Source organism: Channa argus, chromosome 3, assembly GCF_033026475.1.
Source record: "Channa argus isolate prfri chromosome 3, Channa argus male v1.0, whole genome shotgun sequence".
In the NCBI taxonomy this organism is placed as follows: Eukaryota; Metazoa; Chordata; class Actinopteri; order Anabantiformes; family Channidae; genus Channa; species Channa argus.
In genome coordinates, this window is record NC_090199.1 from 667011 (window position 1) to 688741 (window position 21731).

Here is a 21731-nt window from a genome sequence, read left to right on the forward strand (position 1 = left end):
ACAGTTTTTCATCCATGATGCATGAACTTTTAACATTGATTAAAACTTGAACAGAGTTTCTGATAAGTTGGTGTAAACCACCCAGCTGGTTCTTCTATTAGGGAAAATGCAAATGTACTGGTGTGGATGTTTTGTCAGGCACAAAGATTTTCACATCCTTTTGGAAAATACTGATGAAAGTTGAAATCACATTTTTCACATGCACTGAACAACTTTCATTCTGTTTCTATGTTCACAATGTCTCCATCTCTAAAATACCTGCTGAGAGCTCACACATGTACAAAAACAAAACTTCATCACTTAATGCTGAATTCAGTGCCACCTTGAGACTAGGATTCCTGCCTGTCAACACAAATAAAGGTTTGGAAAACTGAAAACTGCATGTTCAAAATTAAACCATGATTACATTCAATAATAGTAAAATCAGTTGGGTATTTCCAGTCACGGTTGACTTGCATTGATTTTGCAGAGAGCTGAAACTGGACCTCTTCATTTACATGTAGCTCTAAATAAGCAGACGAGGCCTGCAGGTGCATCCTGGGAAGGAAGTCGGAGTGAATGATGCTTCACTGACTGAGCAAGACATCGGTTTCATTTACTGCTCATTTTAGCTGATTCTCACAACCTCTTTACTGCTGCACCAAACTCAAACCATGTGAAGAAACACTCAACAATTCATCAGAATTTCCTGACAAACTTTCCTTTAACCATTATAAAAGCTCAGATGGAGAAAGTGTTAGCACTGTAGAAACCTGTGTACAGTTACATCAAGACATTACAGCCACAACAGAGTCTGCTGGGTGGACAAATGCTGCAGTTACAACATAAATTGACCTTCGAAAAAAATCTGCACAAAGTCTTTTTGAACACGATGCTTTTTTATTGAAGGGCTTTTTGTAAATGTTGTCAGTACAAAGCTGATCCAACATGTGCACCAAAGTGTCTCAGCATTGATTAGAAGCATGCAGACTCATCTTTTCTAACATGCCAAGCTTGAAATGAGCAAACAGCACAAAGAGTAAAGAAGCAAATGCTAAATGGTCGTTCTGCTCCTCTGCTATTCTTCAGTGGGACAGTCAGACTTGTTGATGCTTTTCTCTGAGCTCTGGGAGCCCAAAGAAACTTTACATGTGTAAACCTTGTCCATGTTCCAGTCTGACGTCTTCACAGACAGGTAGCTGCTGATTTGGAAAGTCTGGTCTGCTTGCTGAAGAGCAATGCTGGTCAATATCCCGCTGCTCACTGGACTCCCACCAACAGACCAGCTCACATCTGCATAAGGCCCAGACTGACTGGACAGACAGACCAAAGTGGCTGTGTTGGACTGGAGCTCAGCTCTGGACGGAGGGAAAACCTTGAGGACAGGAGGACGGGAGCTGGAGCCTGAAAACACACACAGGACCTTTGGTAAATGCAGTTTAAGAGAAACACAGAAAAGTCCCAGAGAACAACAAGACACAGCAGTGGATCAGGACAATATGAATTATGATCAGAGGTGAACAAAGATTTTATAGAAAATAAATATACTGAACAATAATTTCCAAAGTCCATACAAATCAACATTTGTAACATTTTTTATTTAACAGTTACTGATGAAATATTCAGAATGATCAAACTCCAGTAACATCTGTCCAACAAAAGTAACTAAACGTGAGAAATATCATCAGTTATTGTGTTGACTTACAGCACATATCACTTCACTTTTAGTCATGAATGATCCACTGAATAAAAAATGATTTTTTTTTATTACTTTGAAAGGTCAATAAAAAAAAGTGGTAAATCTGTTAATTATTGGCACTTTGTTAGATATGTTATCTACTCAAAAATATTAAAAACAGAGTTGTTCAGAATAATTTTCAGACTAACCCACTGTACATGTGTCCAATTACTTTAGCTCCCGTATCAGAGGAGGTGTCAAACAAATAATTAATCAGAACTAAAATGTGTTGATGAAGTTTACAGAAGTAAATGAGTCATGAGAAAAAGAACAAGTGTCCTGTAGTACCAGCAGTAAAAAGTACTTACTTGTCACAATCAGCTTGGTGCCTGGTCCGAACACCACAGTGATTCAGTTTGGACACATGTCCGTACAAAAACCTCCCAACTCTCACTAACGAGAAAGTGGAACTGAAACATCCTGTTCAGACCAACTTTGACTGTCAACATGTCCTTCGCGTCCTCAGTCTCCTTAAAAATAATAAGATTTATTTCTATAGCAGCATTTATGTACAAGAGTCTCAAAGTCAGAAGCAAACACTGTCCATCACTAATAAAACTTATAACAGACAATAACATTTAAAATAATAGATAAAATATAAAAGTACGTAATGAACAAGCACATCCATCAGAAAAAATAAATCATACAGTGAAGGAGACAACCTGTCTCTAGCTGTAAGTGGCAGCATACACAAAGGTTTTTAAAAGACTCTATAGTGTTTGACTGTCTCACAGAGACACTTAGACTGTAATTAATTGTCAGATGTGAAATTGAGGATTTACATCACTCTGAGTCAATTGTAGCATCGACTCACCACACTGTCCAGTCAGCACTGAGGTTCCACTGATGATGCTACTCATTGAGTTTTTGATGATTCCCATGAATGTTACTCACTGGTGTTTCCTATAAAACACTTATTGTAAATTTGTGGTTACACTTTTGAGGGAGCATAAATATAAAATTCGAGAGAGGTTAGGTGATGAATTCCGACAGGAGCTTATTGTTCCTACAGTAATCGAATCTTAAAAAGTGATCAGCTACAGAATGAAAAACCAAAGAAAAACCTAACTTGCTGCTTCAATGAAGAGCAATTAGTTATTGAAAGATTTTTTCATATGGATACTAAGCCCTCACCTGAATTATTTGATTAAGTTCTCTTGTTATTCTGACCCACTGCTGCTCCTCTGAGTTTGGTTTGCTCCCATCCAGCTCTTGATCTCATGAGTTCATTTAAAAGATAAAAATTTGTTACACAAGAGTAATGCAAAAATAAATAGTTCTCATCGTACATAGTAACTTTGTAACTTATTAATTTTAACACATGCTGAAGTAAGTATTATATTAAGAACACGGATGCCATGGTCCTTAAACCAGGTACTGGTAGATTTGGCACTATGTGCAGGTGCCAAGTCCTGTTGGAAAATGAAATCTGCATCTCCATAAAGCTGGTCAGCAGCAGGAAGCATGAACTGAACAGCTGCGTTAACCTTGGACCTCAGAAAACACAGTGGAGCATCACCAGCAGATGACATGGCACCAAACCATCACTGACTGTGCAAACTTTACACTGGACCTCAAGCAACGTCGATTTTGTGTCTCTCATCTCTTCCTCCAGACTCTGGGACCCTGATTTCCAAAGGAAATGCAAAGTTTACTTTCATCAGAGAACATAACTTTGGACCACTTAGCAGCAGTCTTGTCCTTTTTGTCTTTAGCCCAGGTGAGACGCTTCTGACACTGTCTGTTGTTTAATGGTGGCTTGACACAAGGAAGGCGACAGCTGAAACCCAGGTCTTGCATACGTCTGTGTGTAGTGGTTCTTGAAGCACCGACTCCAGCAGCAGTCCACTCTTTGTGAATCTCCCCCACAGTGTTGAACAGGTTTCGTTTCACAATTCTCTCCAGGGAGCAGTTTTTCCTATTGCTTGTACACTTTTTTCTACTACATCTTTTCCTGCCCTTCGCCTCTCGATTATTGTTTGCTTGGACACAGAGCTCTGGGAACAGCCAGCCTCTTTTGCAATGACCTTCTGTGTCTTGCCCTCCTTGTGCAAAGTGTCAATGGTCGTCTTTTGGACAACTGTCAAATCAGCAGTCTGCACCTTGATTGTGTAGCCTACAGAACTAGACTGAGAGACCATTTAAAGGCCTTTGCAGGTGTTTTGAGTTAATTAGCTGATTAGAGTGTGGAAAAATCCTTTCTTTGTATTGATCTTAAGTAATATTCTCATTTTCTGAGATACTGAATTTCTGGTTTTCATTAGTTGTCAGTTATAATCATCACAATTAAAAGAAATAACACTTGAAATATATCAGTCTATGTTGAATGAATGTATTCATTATACAAGTTTCACTTCTTGAATGGAATTAGTGAAATAAATCAAATTTGTGAAGATATTGTAATTATTTTACCAGAACCTTTAGTTTCTCGATGTTAAAAACTGAAATGACCTGACAGTTTTGTTGCTGTTGTATCCAGAAAACATTACTGGTGAAAACTGCCTGAGTGACCAGAGAACTTTTTTCTTGTGTCCTCTCTGCACTCAGAGACGACAGGAAGCGTCTCTGTCTTAAATATCAGACGGAGCATGGAGCAGCACTTTAACATGCAGTGTGGAAACAGGTCAGGATCTGTGAAGTCACTGTCAAACTAAATAAAGCAGCAAAAGTGTGAGAATGAACAGTGAAAAACTGCAACTGAAATAAAAATGATTTTCTACAAACAGGCTCGTTGGACTGTAGCTGTCTGCTTCTCTCTGTCTAGTGAGTACAAATGTCCCTGTCCTCAGTCACGTCTGTCAACTAAATGCTCACAGACAGTATCACACCAAGCTAGTTTTAGCTTTAGCCATTAAATAACAACACCAAAGCTATGCTAATGTGTTGGCATGCTAACATGCTAATTAGCTTCATAAACTTTACAAATTGCACAGAATTAGTACAATGTTACAAACGTACTCATGTATTTACCTTCTGCAAACCACAGTAAACCCTAAACCAGTCAGTTATATTTTAATATGAAAAAATTGTATGAATTTACACACAGAGCTGCTAGTTTGTACCGGTGTGGTCTCTGCAGTTTCTGTCCAACCTGCAGCTTTACTACAGTGGTGCTGCTACAACTTGGACTAAAGTAGAACAAAATATTGCCTGCAACTGTGAAATATAATTCCTTGAAGACTCTGTTAAATCTGGAGTCACAAAACCAACTCTACCAACCCAACAAGATGTTCGAACTGTTTTTTTTTTTTTTTTTTACTGTTTATTAAAAACCAATTGATTTAAGCTCTTTTATGGAGTTTTATGTTTTCATCTTCGTGGCAAGTTTAAAAACACAACTTCAACACAGGGAAATAATGAATATCTGTAACAAAGTATAAATAGTAATTACTGGCAACTCTAAATGAATAAAGAAAGAAACAAGTAAAAAAAATTGTTTATTTTTAAATACTTAATGTAGGTAGTTTGTACTCCACCATTGAAGGGCTTTTACAGTGTGTGGGGGTGTTAAACTTAGTATTGTTCTGTAATCCTAACTGTATGTTTTAGGAGATAATAGGTTTCAATACTTTGAAAGAAAAATCATAAACTGCACAGTGGTGTTAAACACAGAACCTCTGATGGCTTTGTAATCAATCAGTGTGTCAGAGGCTCAAAAAGCAGAAGTGTTGAGTGACTAGGTTTTTGTCACAGTGTAAATCACTGTGGTGCCTCCTCAGCAGCAGAGTTATCCCATGTATGACAGTAATAAACTGCTGAGTCTCCTTCCTCCACATTGTTGATAATCAAACGATAATCGGACTGTGACTGATGAGTAGATGTGAACTTAGGAGCAGAGAAACCTGAACCATAGATTGGAGACTGAAGATTGTGAAAGAATCTGAGTACAAACTGAGGAACTCCTCCAGGAACCTGTTTGTACCAGACTGCTTTATCATATTTAGTCCCCAGGTTACAGTCCATGGAGACTGTCTGTCCCGTTCTCACCGTGACAACAGGAGGCCTCTGAGTGACCAGCGTCACAGCAGTCACACCTGTAAACAACAAGAGGACATGGAGTGAAGAGAAAGAGGCAGAGTGATGAATCCAAGCTGAGGTCAGTCAGCCTCCTTACATGTTAGAGCAGTGATGAGAGTGCAGAGGGTCCCCAGCATGTTTTCAGTGGACTGACTGAGAATGGACTCGGATCCTGGAAAGTGACCTTAGTGCTGACAGACCAGAGGCTTTGGAGGAGAGGAGGAGCTGGAGGAGCAATTTAATCCAACCCTGAAAGTGAGAGGGACCGATGGGAGGAGGAGCTCTGGGGGGAATCTGCAGTGGGGAGGGGTCTGATTCTGCAGAGAGCTGAAACTCGACCTCTTCATTTACATGCAGCTCTAAATAAGCAGACGAGGCCTGCAGGTGCATCCTGGGAAGGAAGTCGGAGGAGGAGAGAGGTGATGCTTCACTGACTGAGCAGGAAATCTCAGTTTACTGCCTCTTTACTTACTGTACTCAAACTCAAACCATGTGAAGAAATTCTGACCTCTGTGCATCTTTTCTTTTGATGTTGTGTAAAACATGAGCACTTATATTTCAAACTCTGCTCTTCTTATCCAGCAACAAAATGTCTCCTGCTGCTGGAAGCAGGGTTAAAACAGTTCAGTCATGTACAGACTCAAACTCATAGACCTTTCTATGACTTCCTGAGAAACCTTCAGAGGAAAAACTGATTATGACTCAATGGCAGTAATTTGTTTACTCGCAAACTTATTAAAAGCATAGATGAGCTTTAATCTGTAATGGAACCACCTCAAAAACTCAGTTTAATTCTATAAATTGTGTGTGAATATTTGTAACTCATCTTCTTTTATGTGGTTTTCAAACTTTTAGCTGTCAGGTGAGTTGAAACATGCGCAGAGGAACTAAACGGAACTAAGAGTGGTTCTGTAGCCAGTGATGAGTGATTACTGAATCTGTAACACACCTGGACTGAGGAGGGCAGAGACTTTAAGGCTGTTCCGAGCAAACACTTCTCTCAAAATGAAAGTCTTGGATTATTTATCACTATATCCACACACAGTCTTCCTGCCTGTGAATGTGTGTACGACACTGTGCAAATGTCTGTTCATCGTTCCTCTTATTTTTACCACTTCTTTCAGCTTCGTTTCACAGGTCTAAATGTGAGCGTTGCAGTTTCTAACAAAATCCGCATGTGGTTCTGCAGCACTTCTGTGTGGAGACTACAGCACATTACAGGAAGCAAAGAGAAGCAGAGTACCACAGTCCCCCAGCAGGAAGCAGCAAATCCTAGCAAGAGGTTGTTAATCTCAGCAGAAGATGGACCAACTTGTTGACCCAAGTTCCTGTTCTTACACTTCTGCTCTTGCTTCACAGAACTGTCAGTGTACAAATTTTGTTACAGTGCTTTTTCTGGGTTATTGCCTCTTTCTCCAGGTTTATGTCTGTCCCCTCCTTCTCTCTACTACCTCGTCCTAAACCCTTAACTCTAACTGATCTGTTTGAGTTTCCCCAGGACTGCCCTGCACATTATGGACTTTGGACTTCCTATGTCTTTGCCTTACTGTTGATTTCTCCTGTTTGGACTGTGATCGTTACCTGGACTTGACCGTCTGACCCACATCCTGCTGACTTCTGTGTAAGTGTGTGTCAATTTTAGTAAACGTTCTATTTAACTGCTGAATCTTCCTGTGTGTCTTTCTGTTCTGTGATCCAAGTACAAATCCTTCCATAAAACAATTAAACGTATTTTATCATTTACTGACTCCGGAGCTTTAAAGACAGAGAAATAACTTAAAACTAATCCATGTCAGAAATAAAATAAGGAAAACATGAAATTCACAGTGGATTTTTACATTTACATTTAGTCATTTAGCAGACGCTTTTATCCAAAGTGACTTACAAGTGAGATACAAGGCAGCAAAAATCTAAGTCAAGTGTCAAGTGTTAAAACATGAACAATAAAATAGCACTCTGGTGGTTTTTATATTAGACCATAATAAAAGAATAAAGACTAAAATTTGAATAATTTCAGTGTTTCAGTAACAGACGTAGAAACCAGATCACTGTTAAACTGAACTGAATATCTGCTGTTGCACAGGGAAATGTCAACATGAGTTTCCTCTTTGTGAAGGTGTAAATTTTTTCATCACTTTTTGTTTCTCTCAGCTCATCAGTCTGCACCAAGACATCAGAGCGGAGATGACAGCTCCTGTTTCTGCTTGAGCATTTAACACATTTCTACCTGTTGTTCAGTCACGCAATGAACTGCTGAGGGTTCCAGGGAGTTGTTGACCTGGTCGGTATCACCAGCATCCATCGGGTCAAACAGGTTGGCACCAACTGACAAACACAAATCATTGTAAATTTACGCTCATTTTAACTTTTAGTGAAGAAATACACAGAAACCAAAATATGGGACAAATTCTAATTTTGAAAAAAACCCATACAGAATCATCAGAATTCACTTCTTCTTATGTTTTGACTATATCAGGGAGCTGTGATGACATCAGAGGACCTGTTAAACACTCTGGAGGACTTAGGAGATGAGGAATTCAATAAATTCAAGTGGTTCCTGCAGCAGTCAGACATACTCCAGGGCTTCCCAACCATTAAAAAGGGCCAACTGCAGACAACAACCAGGTGGGACACGGTGGATCTGATGGTGCAGACATACAGACTTCCTGTGGCTGTGGAGGTGACCAGGAAGGTTTTAGAGAGGATCAACAGGAACGACCTGGTGCAGAGTTTGTCTGACAGCAGCTTCCGACCACAAGGTGAGTCATGATTTCACTGTACAGTTTAAAGTCACAGACAACTCCCATAAAAGTCCTGTAGTTAATGACAATGACAAACACCTTAAGAAGGTTTAAAGGAATAGCTCAGAATTTTTGAAGCTTCTCTTAATACAGTGTTGAGATTCTTTCCTGTATGTTACAGCATTTGCTGGTTACTCTAATTAATATCATGTGACTTCAATGAATTACACAAGAACCCAAAACAGCCCTCTCTCTGTTCAGCTAAGACTCATTTAAAACTTCAACAGTGTCACTGAGTCTGTGTCTTCCAAAGGTTGAGTGTATTTAAGACAAATTTCACTGAGCTGTGGCGGACACATATGATCTCCCAGTTACGTAAACCAATTGTAGCCCTGGTGGAGAGTAGAAACGATTTAAACAACTTAACCCCTCACAAAAGGTGGATTTTAATCAAGTGATTGTAGTCTTACTGAAGTTAGATGTAAATAATGACTGATAAGTTTGTATAGTTCATAATCTGTTCAAAATTAAGCCACATAATAGTAAATATAATCTAATTAAATACTGATAGCTCTCTTAGTCTCAGAGCTTGAATCGTATCACTCAGTCTCTTGTCCATCAGAAATGCATGTTTTGACTGGCTGCAGGCGAAGAAGAGATGGCGGAGTAAGGATTGATGCCTGGATGTTGGAGCTTGTTTGATTAGGTGGATGATAAATAGAAGTTTGAGCAGATTAAAATGTCAAAACGTCTGTCAGTTCCTTAGGTCATGAGAATCCTGATACTCAGTATAGACAATCTAACAAGAATCTCAATCATGAGTTTGAGAGTTCGAGAAATGTATTGAAATCTTGTTCATATGTGTACTTGTCGCATAAATGACAATAAAGTTTTGAATCTAAATCTGTCTATTCAAATATGAAAAATATTTTTTTGTTTAAAGACAGTCTGGAGAAAGTTATTCATAGTTAAAATAGTGAGTGAATTATCCTGCAGCAGGTTTTAGTTAGCTTTAATAGAAGTACCTGTAAGCCCCTCACTATTCTATTCTAATTAATAAATGAATTAACAGTGATAAATGCAGAATATAAAAAAACTCTCTCTGTGTCTCAGTGGATGTCCCTGATCTTGGGGAGACTACAGAAAAAACAGAACCTTCCTCCTCTCAGACTCAAGCTCAGACCGAAGGTAAAACTGTTGCATCCTCTGCTCTGAATAAAAAAACAACTTTTTACATGTTTTCTTTAAAAACCGTCCAGCTGTTAATAACTTTAGACTCATCTTGTTCATAAAAACCTTGTTAACTCCTCATTACCTAAATGCAACAAACATCTCCAAGCTATTTGCTTTAGAACATGTTTAGGACAAACTGTATACTTTAGACTGTCCTTTAGACATACATCTCATATCTTGTATCCTTCTTCTTCATTATATCAGATGTGATGGTTCCAGTACCAGAGCCACAGCCCATCAAATATTACCAACAGCTGCTTCAGTCAAACTTCCAGGACAAGTTCATGTGTGCTCATGAAGGATGGGCAGAAGATAAACAATGTCTGGTTGATATCTACACTGAGCTGTACATCACAGCAGGGGGTGATGTACATATCAACACACAGCACGAGATCAGACAGATTGAGAAGACCCCAAACCAAGTAGAACCAGAGAAACTAGTAAAACCCAGTGACATGTTCAAACACCCCTCTGGAGAATACAGACCCATAAAAACAGTATTGACCAATGGAATTGCAGGAATTGGAAAAACGTACCTTGTGCACAAGTTTGTGTTGGACTGGGCTGAAAAAATGACAAATGAAGATGTGGACCTCATTTTCCCCTTCACCTTCCGTCAGCTGAATCCACTGACTGGAGAAAAGTTTAGTTTGGCAAAGCTTGTTCATGAATGTATCCCAGAAACTGCAGATATCAAAGAGGAAGCTCTTAACTACATCTTTCTAACTTTACAGTCATCAGGAAACACTAACTATGACAAGAGCAAATTCAAGCTTCTGTTTGTGTTTGATGGACTGGATGAGAGTCGCCTTCATCTGGACCTTAATGCTGATGACATTGGTTCTGTAGATGTAACAGAGTCCACCACAGTAGATGTGCTGCTGAGGAAACTCATCAATGGCAAACTGCTACGCTCTGCTCGCCTCTGGATAACCACACGACCTGCAGCAGCCAATCAGGTCCCTCGAAAGTTTGTTGACAGCATAACAGAGGTCAGAGGGTTCATTGACCCACAGAAGGAGGAGTACTTCAGGAAGAGGTTCAGAGATGAGGAGCAGGCCAGCAGAATCATCTCCCACATCAAGACCTCACAAAGCCTCCACATCATGTGCCACATCCCAGTCTTCTGCTGGATCACTGCTACAGTTCTGGAGGATGTGTTGAAAACCAGAGAGGGAGGAGAGCTGCCCAAGACCCTGACTGAGATGTACACAGAGTTCCTGGTGTTTCAGATTGATCGGACAAAAGAGAAGTACGGCCCAGAGAAGTGCAATCAGTACATTAAATCATTAGCAAAACTGGCTTTTCAGCAGCTGGAAAAAGGAAACTTGATCTTCTATGAGAAAGATCTGGAAGAGAGTGGCCTTGATGTCAGTGGAGCTTCAGTGTGTTCAGGAGTGTTCACAGAGATCTTTAAAGAAGAACGTGGGAGGAAGAAAGACAAGATGTTCAGCTTTGTGCATCTGAGTGTTCAGGAGTTTCTGGCTGCTGTTTATGTGAGAATGTCATTTATCAACAGAAACAAAAATGTGATGCATTTGTCCAGACGGTCACTACAGAATTTGCTATTAAGCAAACCATCTTCAACAAAGATCCATCAAATGTCCATTGACAAAGCCTTACAAAGTCCAAATGGACACCTGGACATGTTCCTTCGCTTCCTCCTGGGTCTTTCGCTGCAGACTAATCAGGAAAAACTAAAGAACCTGCTGAAAAAGACAAACAATAACTCAGAGACCAATCAGGAAACAGTCCAGTACATCAAGAAAAAAATCAGTAAGAATTTGTCCCCAGAGAGAAGCATCAACCTGTTCCACTGTCTGAATGAACTGAATGATCGTTCTCTAGTGGAGGAGATCCAACAGTACCTGAGTTCAGGAAGTCTCTCCACAGAAGAACTGTCTCCTGCTCAGTGGTCAGCTCTGGTCTTCGTCTTACTGACATCAGAAAAAGATCTGGATGTGTTTTACCTGAAGAAATTTTCTGCTTCAGAGGAGGCTCTTCTGAGGCTGCTGCCAGTGGTCAAGGCCTCCAACAAAGCTCTGTAGGTGCACAGCCAAAGGAGGAAATTTACTGTACCACATATGTAACAACTGTATTTTAATCATAACATTTTGATATTGAACCTATAAATATGACATTCATTTTTCAATGTGCAAATAATTCTGTTTATTTAAATGTTAACATACAAAATTAACAGCCTGGTCCTAAATTATGATGCAAGAAAAGTGTGATAAATATAGCTATTGATTATTATTTCTCTTAATAGAACAAACAAAAAAATGTTTGCTTTTGTTAGATGCACACGATCAAAACGAACAAATACAAATTCGTCAATCAAGAGAAGGCAGCTGTAAAAGTAATTTTACCTTGCAAATAATTTGTAATTTTAATAACTATTGGAATATTTGTCTTCATCACTTCAGGATGAGTGGCTGTAATCTGTCCGAGAAAAGCTGTGAAGCTTTGTCTTCAGTTCTCAGTTCACAGTCTTGTAGTCTGAGAGAACTGGACCTGAGCAACAACGACCTGCAGGATTCAGGAGTGAAGCTGCTCTCTGCTGGATTGAAGAGTCCAAATTGTAGAGTGGAGACTCTGAGGTACAGTAAGAAACCAGCTCCTGTTTTACAGAACCTTTTAAATGACTCTCATATCAAATGCATTTTTCCAAACAAACAAATGTCGGCTTTCTACCTTGAATAATAAAAAATCCTTTTTTTCTCGGGGAGCAAAACAAACTTTAGGACCCATTATTGCTATAGACAGTGACTTTTTGTCATTTGTCTCCACTGTGCTAATTTTTGAAGGCCACTGCAGAAGAGGTCGTTGTCTGCCTAGATGTTTCCAAGATCAACTTAATACTGCATATTGGCAATTTTTAGCTTGTTGTGCAAAGAAATGAATGCACCTCTTCATATTGTTACCTTTTCACCCACTGTGCTTTGTCAGCAAACATGGGCTGCGTTTACATGCGTTTAAATGCACCTGCTTTATCCTCCACCTCAGACTTAATTCACAAGCCTGGCGCACAGATTTTAACTGCATAATAACTCTTGGCTCTTTTTCTGCATGTGAATGCTCTTTTTCTTAGCAGCCTCACTCCCAATATTCAAAGAGAACACTTACGCAAATGCACTTACACTAAACAAACTTACAAAAAAACGTTTCCTCTGTCGTATCTTCCACTTGCATCTCATGAAATGGAAACATTTCTTCACATAGCACTTTGCTGTAATTTCTTCTTCTTTGGCTAAGATATTTTGCTGCTTTGTACCTCACTTGTAAGTTTCTTTAGATAAAAGTGTCTGCTTAATTAATAAAAGTATATGTTTGTCCTGGCTTAGCGGGTGGAGAATCGTCAATCCACTTAAAATACTGCCAACCTTGTTGAAAAAGATGCCCTGTCTCTCTCTCTAGGTTGTCTGGTTGTCTGATCACAGAGGAAGGCTGTGCTTTTCTGGCCTCAGCTCTAAACTCCAACCCTTCTCACCTGATAGAGCTTGAGCTGAGCTACAATCATCCAGGAGACTCAGGAGTAAAGCTGCTGTATGCTATATGGAAGGATCCACATTACAAGCTGGCCATTCTCCGGTTTGACCAAACAAGACTTTTTTTTGTTGTTGTTGACATTGAGAATGTGAGGCCTTTTGGTTTACAGTCTGGTACCAGGTGTACCATTTTTTTCAGGTCAGCTTTGGGGTTTCTTTGCCAAAATTGTGGGCCAGCACCTTTTCTTCCCTCAGGAGCTACTGATCATGTCCAGCTAGAGGATCTGTATAATCCACAGACAGGAAAATGCTAATGAAGTTCTGGATTCTCTTGTGGCCATAGAGTCGACCTTTTTGTGCAATGTCTGGACTTATCAATGCTGTGCTGTTTCTGCTGATTCTTGTTTCCCCATCTTTCCATCTGTGGTAACCAGATCTGTGATAGTTGTTTTTATAAAAGATCTTGATATATAGGGTGTTTAGACCAACTTGCGTTGAGTTATTTTCCCACATGTCGATACAACATTGAATCATATTTGAAACTCCTGGCTTAATACATTGTAAATACATAAATACAGTAAGATTATTATTCACACGAGAGTTAATGACACCAGATTACGCAAATAGGAGGTTGAATCAGTGTGTAACTTTGCCAAAACAATGTCGGACTCTATAGTTTTCTCTGGACCAGTGACGACATGTAAACCCGCATGTCGTCATTCAACCGCTGGCTGTCTAGGTGGTGTCCAGCAAACGATGTGGGCTACATAGACAATTGGAAACGTTTTTGGGGAAAACCTAGGCTGATTAGGAGAGATGGCATCCATCCTACTTTAGATGGTGCAGCTTTCTTATCCAGAAATATGGCTGGTTTTATTAGACAATCAAAAGTATGACAATCCAGAGTTGAGCCTAGGATGCAGAGATCCAGTCCTACACGCCTCTCTGCAGTGTCCTTACAACCGTCACCCCCCCACAACTCCCACATACCTATAAAGACTGTGTATGTTTCCCAACCAACTAAATTACAAACGACAACAAGAGGAGTTAATCATAATAACCTAATAAAAGTTAAGACTACTCCTTTTACAGAACAAAACCCCAAAATTATTAAATGTGGATTATTAAATATCAGATCTCTCTCTTCTAAATCTCTGTTAGTAAATGACTTAATAAGTGATCATCAATTAGATTTATTTTGTCTTATTTATTTTGTCTTTTGTCTTATGTCAGTCTAAATGAGTCAACCCCCCCAAGTCATATTATTGATCATGTTCCTAGAAGTACAGCTGGAGGAGGAGTTGCAGCAATCTTCCATTCTATCTTATCAATAATTCCTAGACCTAAACATAGTTATAACTCATTTGAGAGACTTAATCTTAGCTTTTCACACCCAAACTGGAAAACTCAAAAACCACTATTATTTGTTATCGTGTACCGTCCTCCAGTCCCTTATTCAGAGTTTTTGATTTAATTTTCAGATTTTCTATCTGATTTAGTGCTTAGTACAGATAAACTCATTATAGTGGGTGACTTTAACATTCATGTTGACATTAACTGCTTCAACAATGTGTTTCATTCAATATTAGATTCAATTGGTTTTTCCCACAATGTAAATGAACCCACTCACTGTTTTAGTCACACATCTTAGACCTCGTCCTAACGTATGGAATTGAAACGGAAAATGTATTAATATTTTAAATTTCCCTTCTGTTTGCTCATTTTCTAATAACATTTAAATTTACAATAATAGACTATACAGCAGTTAGGGGAAAATTCCACTATAGCAGATGCTTAAGTGAAAAAGCTGTCAACAAAATGAAAGAAATTATTCTTTCATCATTTTCATCATTCTTCATTTCATCAAAAATGTACAAAAAAGCTCTTTGTGATACCAGAACAGCATATTCTTCATCATTAATAGAAGAAAACAAGAACAACCCCCGGTTTCTGTTCAGCACTGTAGCCAGGCTGACTAAGAGCCATAGTTCTGTTGAGCCTAGTTTTCCCTTAACTCTGAGCAGCAATGACTTCATGACTTTCTTTATGAATAAAATTGTAGCTATTAGAGAAAGAATTCACCAGATCCTCCCCCCAAATATTACAGATAGATCTTCATGTACAGCAGTGCTGGAATCATCAATTAAGCCCCAATCCCTGTTAGACTGCTTTTCACCCATAAATCTCTGTGAGCTAACTTCGTTTATTACCTCACTTAATGATAATAATAATAATAATAATAATAATAATAATAATAATAATAATAATAATAATAATAATAATAATAATAATAATAATAATAATAATAATTTTTTTATTTATAAAGCACTTTACGTTTGTGAGCAAATCTGAAAGTGCTACACAAGCAGATTAAAAGCAAGAATAAAACATAAATAACATAACCTAAAAACGGTAATGATCACTTTTCAGAACAGAAAAGTCTTTAAATATTTTCTGAAACAGTCCACACCAGAGTCTGTAGTGACCTCAGGTTCTCACCCAGAGAAAGCTCGATCCCCCATTGTGTGGAGTTTGGTTCTGGAATGGTAGTGGAGATAAGTGTTGGTGAAACGAAGGTGTCTTGTTGTAGATTCCGGTGTGAGGCGTTCTTTAAGATAACGTGGGGCATTTCCATGGATCCACTGGTGGGTAAGAAGACAGAGTTTGTATCCAATGTGAAGGTGGATGGGGAGCCAGCGAAGTGTCCGTAGAACAGGAGAAATGTGCTCATGTTTCCGCACCCTCATAAGGATCCTGGCACCACTGCTTTGAATGTATTGGAGCTTTTGAAGGCTGCCAGAGAGCCACGTAGAGCTGAGTATCATCAGCATAGCAGTGGAAGGAGACTCCATGCTTGCCAATGACGTGGCTTAGTGGGAGCATATAGACGTTGAAAAGGGTTGGCCCAAGAACCGACCCCTGTGGCACCCAACAGATGTCCGAAGGTGGCTGAGATTTGGCCTCTCCCTGGGCCACATACTCAGCTTTATTTGTGAGATACCGCCACAGAGCAGTGCCAGAAAATCCAGCAATATGCTGTAGACGATGAAGGAGAACTTTGTGGTCAACTGTATCAAATGCAGCAGTGAGATCCAGAAAAATAAGAAGTGATGGGAAGCCCTGGTCAGCAGCCCTTAGGAGGTCATTGGTGACCCAGACCAGGGATGTCTCTGTGCTGTGGGAGGAGTGGAAGCCAGATTGAAATTTTTCAAACAGACTGTATCTTTTGAGGTGATTCTGAAGCTGGGCTAAGACAGCTTTTTCCAAGATCTTTGACAGGAATGGAAGGTTGGAGATTTGACGATAGTTTGCCACAACTTCTGGAATCCAGGAAGGGTTTTTAGATGTTGTGTAACTATTGCAGTTTTCAATGATGTTGGGACTTTGCCTCTCTGGAGGGAGTAATTAATGATGCTGGTGATGAGGAGGCTCATGTCTGAGACATTACTGTTACCAAGGGAGTGGGGAGAGGGTCCAATGTGCACATTCAGGGTCTCATCCTCTGTATGATAACCTCAACTTCTTTCACTGTAGTGACTAAAAACTTTGACAGCCTTCTGGCCTTGAAGTGGGCAGGTCTGAGGGTAGAGGGTTGGAGACAGACAGTGAGGAGCGGATTTTGTCCAACTTAGTGCTGAAATGTGCAACAATCCCTTCTGTTAGACCCTATTCCAACTAAAATGCTCAAGGAAGCTTTACTCTCAATAAATATGTTCGTATTAGATATCATCAATCTATCTTTGGAAACAAGCTATGTATCACAGGCTTATAAGGTAGCTGTAATTAAACCACTACTTACAAAAAACCCTTCTTGACCCAGGTGTTTTAGCCAATTACAGACCAATATCTAATGTCCGCTTTATTTCTAAAATCCTTGAAAAAGTAGTTGCAAAACAATTATGTGATCACCTTCATAGGAATAATTTGTATGAAAACTTTCAGTCAGGATTTATGATAAATGGTCTGTACTTATATAGCGCTTTTCTACCTATTGGCACTCAAAACGCTTTAGAGTTTTGAGTATACTTGTTCTGTTAGATCTTAGTGCTGCATTCGATACCATTGATACATTTTATTACAGAGACTAGAACATGAAATTGGGATTAGAGGAACTATACTAGGTTGGTTTAAATCTTTCAATTTGTTCATGTTAATGATGAATCCTCCATGCACACAAAGGTTAGCTATGGAGTTCCACAAAGCTCTGTGTTAGCACCAATACTTTATACTTTATAAACGTCTCCTTTAGGCAACATTATTAGAAAACACTCCATAAATTTCCACTGCTATGCTGATGATACTCAGCTATATTTGTCTATGGAACCAGATGAAAATAATCAGTTAATCAAGCTTTAAGCCTACAAGACATAAAGGCCTGGATGTCCCACAATTTTTTACTTCTAAACTCAGACAAAACTGAAGTGATAGTATTTGGGCCCAAAAATCTCAGAGACATGATGTCCAACCATAATGTTACTCTAGATGGCATAAGTCTGGCCTCCAGTACTACTGCAAGGAACCTTGGAGTTATTTTGATCAGGATTTGTCCTTTAAGTCACGTATAAAACAAATCTCTAGAACAGGCTTCTTCCACCTACGGAACATTGCAAAAATTAGGAGCATCCTGTCTCAAAGTTCAATTCAATTCAATTCAACTTTATTTATATAGCGCCAATTCACAACAAAATCATCTCAGGGCACTTTACAAAATTTAGTCAAGATTATAAAGATGTATAGAGAAAACCCAACAATTCCCCCTTGAACAAGCCATAGGCAAAAGTGGAGAGGAAAAACTCCCTTTAACAGAGGGAACCTCCAGCAGAACCAGGCTCAGGGTGGACGACCATCTGCCTTGACCGGTTGGGGTGAGTGGAAAGTGAAGAGAGAAAAGAACAGAGCAACAAAAAGCAACAACAAGACATCAGGCAGGTTGGTAGGACAAGTAGCTGCACACTGGAAAACACACAGCTTCAAAGCCGGGGGACACCTGCAGAAAGGGACAGAGAGAGGGAGACACAGAAGGACAAAGACAACTACGGGAGAGAACACACAGAGTTAATGACATACAGTGCTGACAATTGTGGAGTGAGAGGAGAAGAGAGAGGTTCAAGAGGACGAAAGGAGCTCAGTGCATCGGCGGGTGGGTCCCCCAGCAGTCTAAGCCTATGGCAGCATAACTATAACTAACTATATGCTTTATTAAAGAGGAAGGTTCTACTTAAAAGTAGAGAGGGTGTCTGTTTCCCGAATCTGAACTGGGAGCTGGTTCCACAGGAGAGGAGCTTGATACAGTAGCTAAAGGCTATCACATTTTTTGTGTGTATTGATTAAAAATGACAGAAATTCCATTCAATCATCCCAAATTTATTTCTTCTTTCAGGGTGGAACATTGTGGAGAACAGAGGCTAAAACCTGGTGTGAATAAGTGTAAGTATTTGTTCATTTTCATTCATTAAAACAAGGCAGCACATGTTAAAGTATTTATAACAAAAGGTTCTATCTGCTTTAATGAATCACTTCAGAGAAAATCCAAATGCTGACTAATGCTGACTGTTTTTTTCCATCAGATTTCTGTAAACTCAGCGTCGACACAAACACAGTAAACAGGAAACTCACACTGTCCTATAACAACAATAGAGTGAGAGCAGGGAGGGAGGAGCAGCCATATCCTGATCATCCTGGCAGATTTGATGCCTGCCAACTGATGTGTAGAAATGCTCTGACTGGTCGCTGCTACTGGGAGGTTGTGTGGGGTGGAAAGCTTTATATATCTGTGACATACAGAGGAATCAGAAGAAAGGGAAAGACTGCTGACTGCTGGTTTGGATGGAATAATCAGTCTTGGAGTCTTCTCTGCTCCGAAGATGGTTACTCTGTCAGGCACAATAACAGAAATAAAGTCCTCCCCTCCCCCCAACCCTCTTCTTCTTTCTCAGTCCCTGACACAGTAGCTGTGTATGTGGACTGTCCTGCTGGCATTCTGTCCTTCTACAGAGTCTCCTCTGAAAAACTGATCCACCTCCACACCTTCAACACCACATTCACTGAACCTCTGTATGCTGGGTTTGGTTTTTGTTTGGCTGGTTCTTTTGTGTTTCTGTGTTAACTGTAACTGTCTTGTGTGGAGACAGACACTTCAATTAGAGTTCATGTTTATGTGCTGCAATCTTTTCATGTCATGGTACGGTTAGAAAAGTAAAGTTTCTGCACCACAATCTACCGCAACACGGAAACCAACATGTTCACTTTGACTGGTCTGCAGCTGCACAGCCTCATGCAGCAAGCTGTGATGCTGTGTGTTCTGGCACCAGTCTGTCATAGTCCTCATCACATTCCCAACAGTTTTTGGTACAGTAGCTAGTCTGTAAACCAGAGTAGAGGGGCTACTTACCATCAAAACAGATTTGCTAATGTATTAAAAATCCAAAACTCTAATTTCTTCTGAACTGAATCACGACCCTTATTCACTCCTGTTTAGACTGTGTTTGGAAGTAATTTCCGCTCCTAATCTTCCTGATGACAAATAAATAAAATAATTCAATCAGAAACTCTGATAAAGAGCTTGTATTGATAAATGAAAAATTTATCTGACTCACACATTGTCCACAGATAAATATGGACAACATGTCCTCTCAGGCCACAGTTGGATTATAGGTCATAAGTCCTGCTCCCTTAGTCTCAGCAGTTGGACTTTTTAAGTTCAATAAAGTATATTGTTCTAAAATATGAAGTACATGAGAGGGAACAAGTCATAAATACTGAGGCCCTTTAACAGCAGCAATAAACGGAACAGTACAATCTAACTGCACCAAAAAAGGAAATAAATGTTAAAAATAATATTAACCGGGAATAGAAAAAAATGCAAAGAAACAAGTGCATGAGAAATAATAAATGTATAAATATTCAAATATTATTGTACATGAAAATCTGTAGTTATATTTTGTAAGAGTCTGTAGTGTGTAGTTGATGTTGCTGCACACGAGAAGAGTTTGTTAACCTGTTTTTACTGAAGCCTGGTTGTCGCACAGCCCATTTCCTGAGTGCGGGGAGGCAAACAGTTCACGAGCAGAGAGCCTCTTGTGATACTGGCAGCAGTTTAGTCTAGTTGTACTGATGGAATGTGCTCATTGTGCTTGTGCAGGATGTTTTATGGGATGTTGTGACACTTGGTTTGATACATGTTTTCGTTCTAAGAAGTGTCTGTAGAAGTGACATCAGCAATATGGTTGACTGCTCACGCGGAGATGTCTCCAGGTTACACCATATTCATTACACCATATGTGCTTAACATATGTTGTAAAAGTTACCATAAAATGAGAAATCTGGAGGTAACAGCCTGGGGGGTAAAGAGCATCTGCCCAGCAACAGGACGATGTAAGATCCTGTTTGACATGTTAAGACTTTAGAAGTGCACTGGATGGAGGCTTGAAACTCTCTTGGTGCACTGTTCTCTTGCAAGAAAATAAAACCCCACGACAACAGCCACTGCTAGCCCCTTTTTTTCAAGCTGATAGTGTTTGTGTGTCTCTGTGTAGTTTAGGCTGTGAACTTTCCTCAAGTCGACGATCATTTTCTTTGTTTTCTTTATACTCAAGCAGTGGTTGTTAGCTCTGCACCATGACTCCAGTTGGTCCACTTCTCACCCATATTCTCATCACTTCTGTATCGTCTGCAAACTTGACAAACTCGGTATACAGCAGGGGGCTCAAAACATTCCCGAAAGGGGAATGTTGACAATAAAAGAGGAAGTGATGTCGGGGAGTCAAGGGGGAGATGTAAAGCAGAGCAAAGCCAGAAACATAAATAAATGTAAAAAATAAACATAGGGTCAAGACATGGTTTTGCAAGGGTTGGGAGGAAGTCCAGGACCAACACTTTCATGATGTGGGAGGTTAGGGCTACAAGTCTGTAGTCACTGGGGACACAGGGGTGGGTTGCTTTCAGTACTGGCACCAGGCCTAATGTTTTCCATCCTAAAGGACCCCTCTCCAGCTGCAGGCTCAGGTTTGCTGAAGGAAGCCACATAGCTGTGGGGCACAGGCTTTCAGTACCCTGGGGCTGACTCCATCAGGTCCTGCAGCCTTTGTGGGGTGAAGCCTGCATAGCTCTCTCCTCACCTGCTCTACTAAGATGGTCATTGCTGCAGAGACAGGAGTGGTGTTCGAGTCCTGCAGGGGTGAAATCGTGGGCACCTGTGCTGAAGCCCCCTGGGAGGTGGATATGAGTCACATCAAATCTATTGAAAATGGTGTTAAAATCATTAGCTCTATCCACACTCCCCTCTGTCCTCTGGCTGCTGGTTATATCCAGTGATGCTTTTCATGTCAATTCAAACTGCTCTGGTGTCCTTCTGTTGGAGCCTCTGTTCAAGCTTCCTCCTGTAAGCCTCCTTCCCCTCTTTGATCTTTACTGACAGCCGTCTCTGGACGTCCCTCACTGCATTTTTGTGGCTCTTTAATTCTGTGTGTCCTCATCTTATATCCAGCTGGACATTTTCTCAGTGGCTGTATCAGTGTTTTATTGTTGAAATGACAG

At 39.9% G+C, this 21731-nt stretch overlaps 2 protein-coding genes across 2 annotated transcripts; one reads left to right on the forward strand and one right to left on the reverse strand.

Moving 5' to 3' along the window:
• Window positions 1–859: 859 nt before the first annotated feature.
• Window positions 860–6002, reverse strand: LOC137123393 (immunoglobulin lambda-1 light chain-like). Its single transcript, XM_067497048.1, has 4 exons — window positions 5832–6002; window positions 5428–5751; window positions 2026–2058; window positions 860–1383 (listed from the first exon to the last, which is right to left on the reverse strand). The coding sequence occupies exons 1-4, from the start codon at window positions 5869–5871 to the stop codon at window positions 1058–1060; spliced, it is 723 nt and encodes a 240-aa protein (XP_067353149.1). The 5' UTR covers window positions 5872–6002; the 3' UTR covers window positions 860–1057.
• Window positions 6003–6638: 636 nt separating this feature from the next.
• On the forward strand, window positions 6639–21722 carry LOC137123359 (NLR family CARD domain-containing protein 3-like). The gene is made up of 9 exons (XM_067496960.1): window positions 6639–7355; window positions 7886–8048; window positions 8211–8493; window positions 9589–9663; window positions 9913–11752; window positions 12135–12308; window positions 13126–13299; window positions 18577–18623; window positions 18764–21722. Exons 3-9 carry the CDS (start codon window positions 8220–8222, stop codon window positions 19300–19302), a joined length of 3123 nt encoding a protein of 1040 aa, XP_067353061.1. The 5' UTR covers window positions 6639–7355; window positions 7886–8048; window positions 8211–8219; the 3' UTR covers window positions 19303–21722.
• Window positions 21723–21731: the final 9 nt, after the last annotated feature.

Coding starts and splice junctions, on each gene's coding strand:
- LOC137123393 (XM_067497048.1), bottom strand. CDS start 5,871: ATGCTGGGGACCCTCTGCACTCTCATCACTGCTCTAACAT. Junction 2,059..5,427: donor TAACTCTGCTGCTGAGGAGG/CACCACAGTGAT, acceptor GAATCACTGTGG/TGTTCGGACCAGGCACCAAG. Junction 1,384..2,025: donor CACCAAGCTGATTGTGACAA/GTAAGTACTTTT, acceptor GTGTGTTTTCAG/GCTCCAGCTCCCGTCCTCCT.
- LOC137123359 (XM_067496960.1), top strand. CDS start 8,220: ATGACATCAGAGGACCTGTTAAACACTCTGGAGGACTTAGGAGATGAG. Junction 8,494..9,588: donor CAGCAGCTTCCGACCACAAG/GTGAGTCATGAT, acceptor TCTGTGTCTCAG/TGGATGTCCCTGATCTTGGG. Junction 12,309..13,125: donor TGTAGAGTGGAGACTCTGAG/GTACAGTAAGAA, acceptor CTCTCTCTCTAG/GTTGTCTGGTTGTCTGATCA.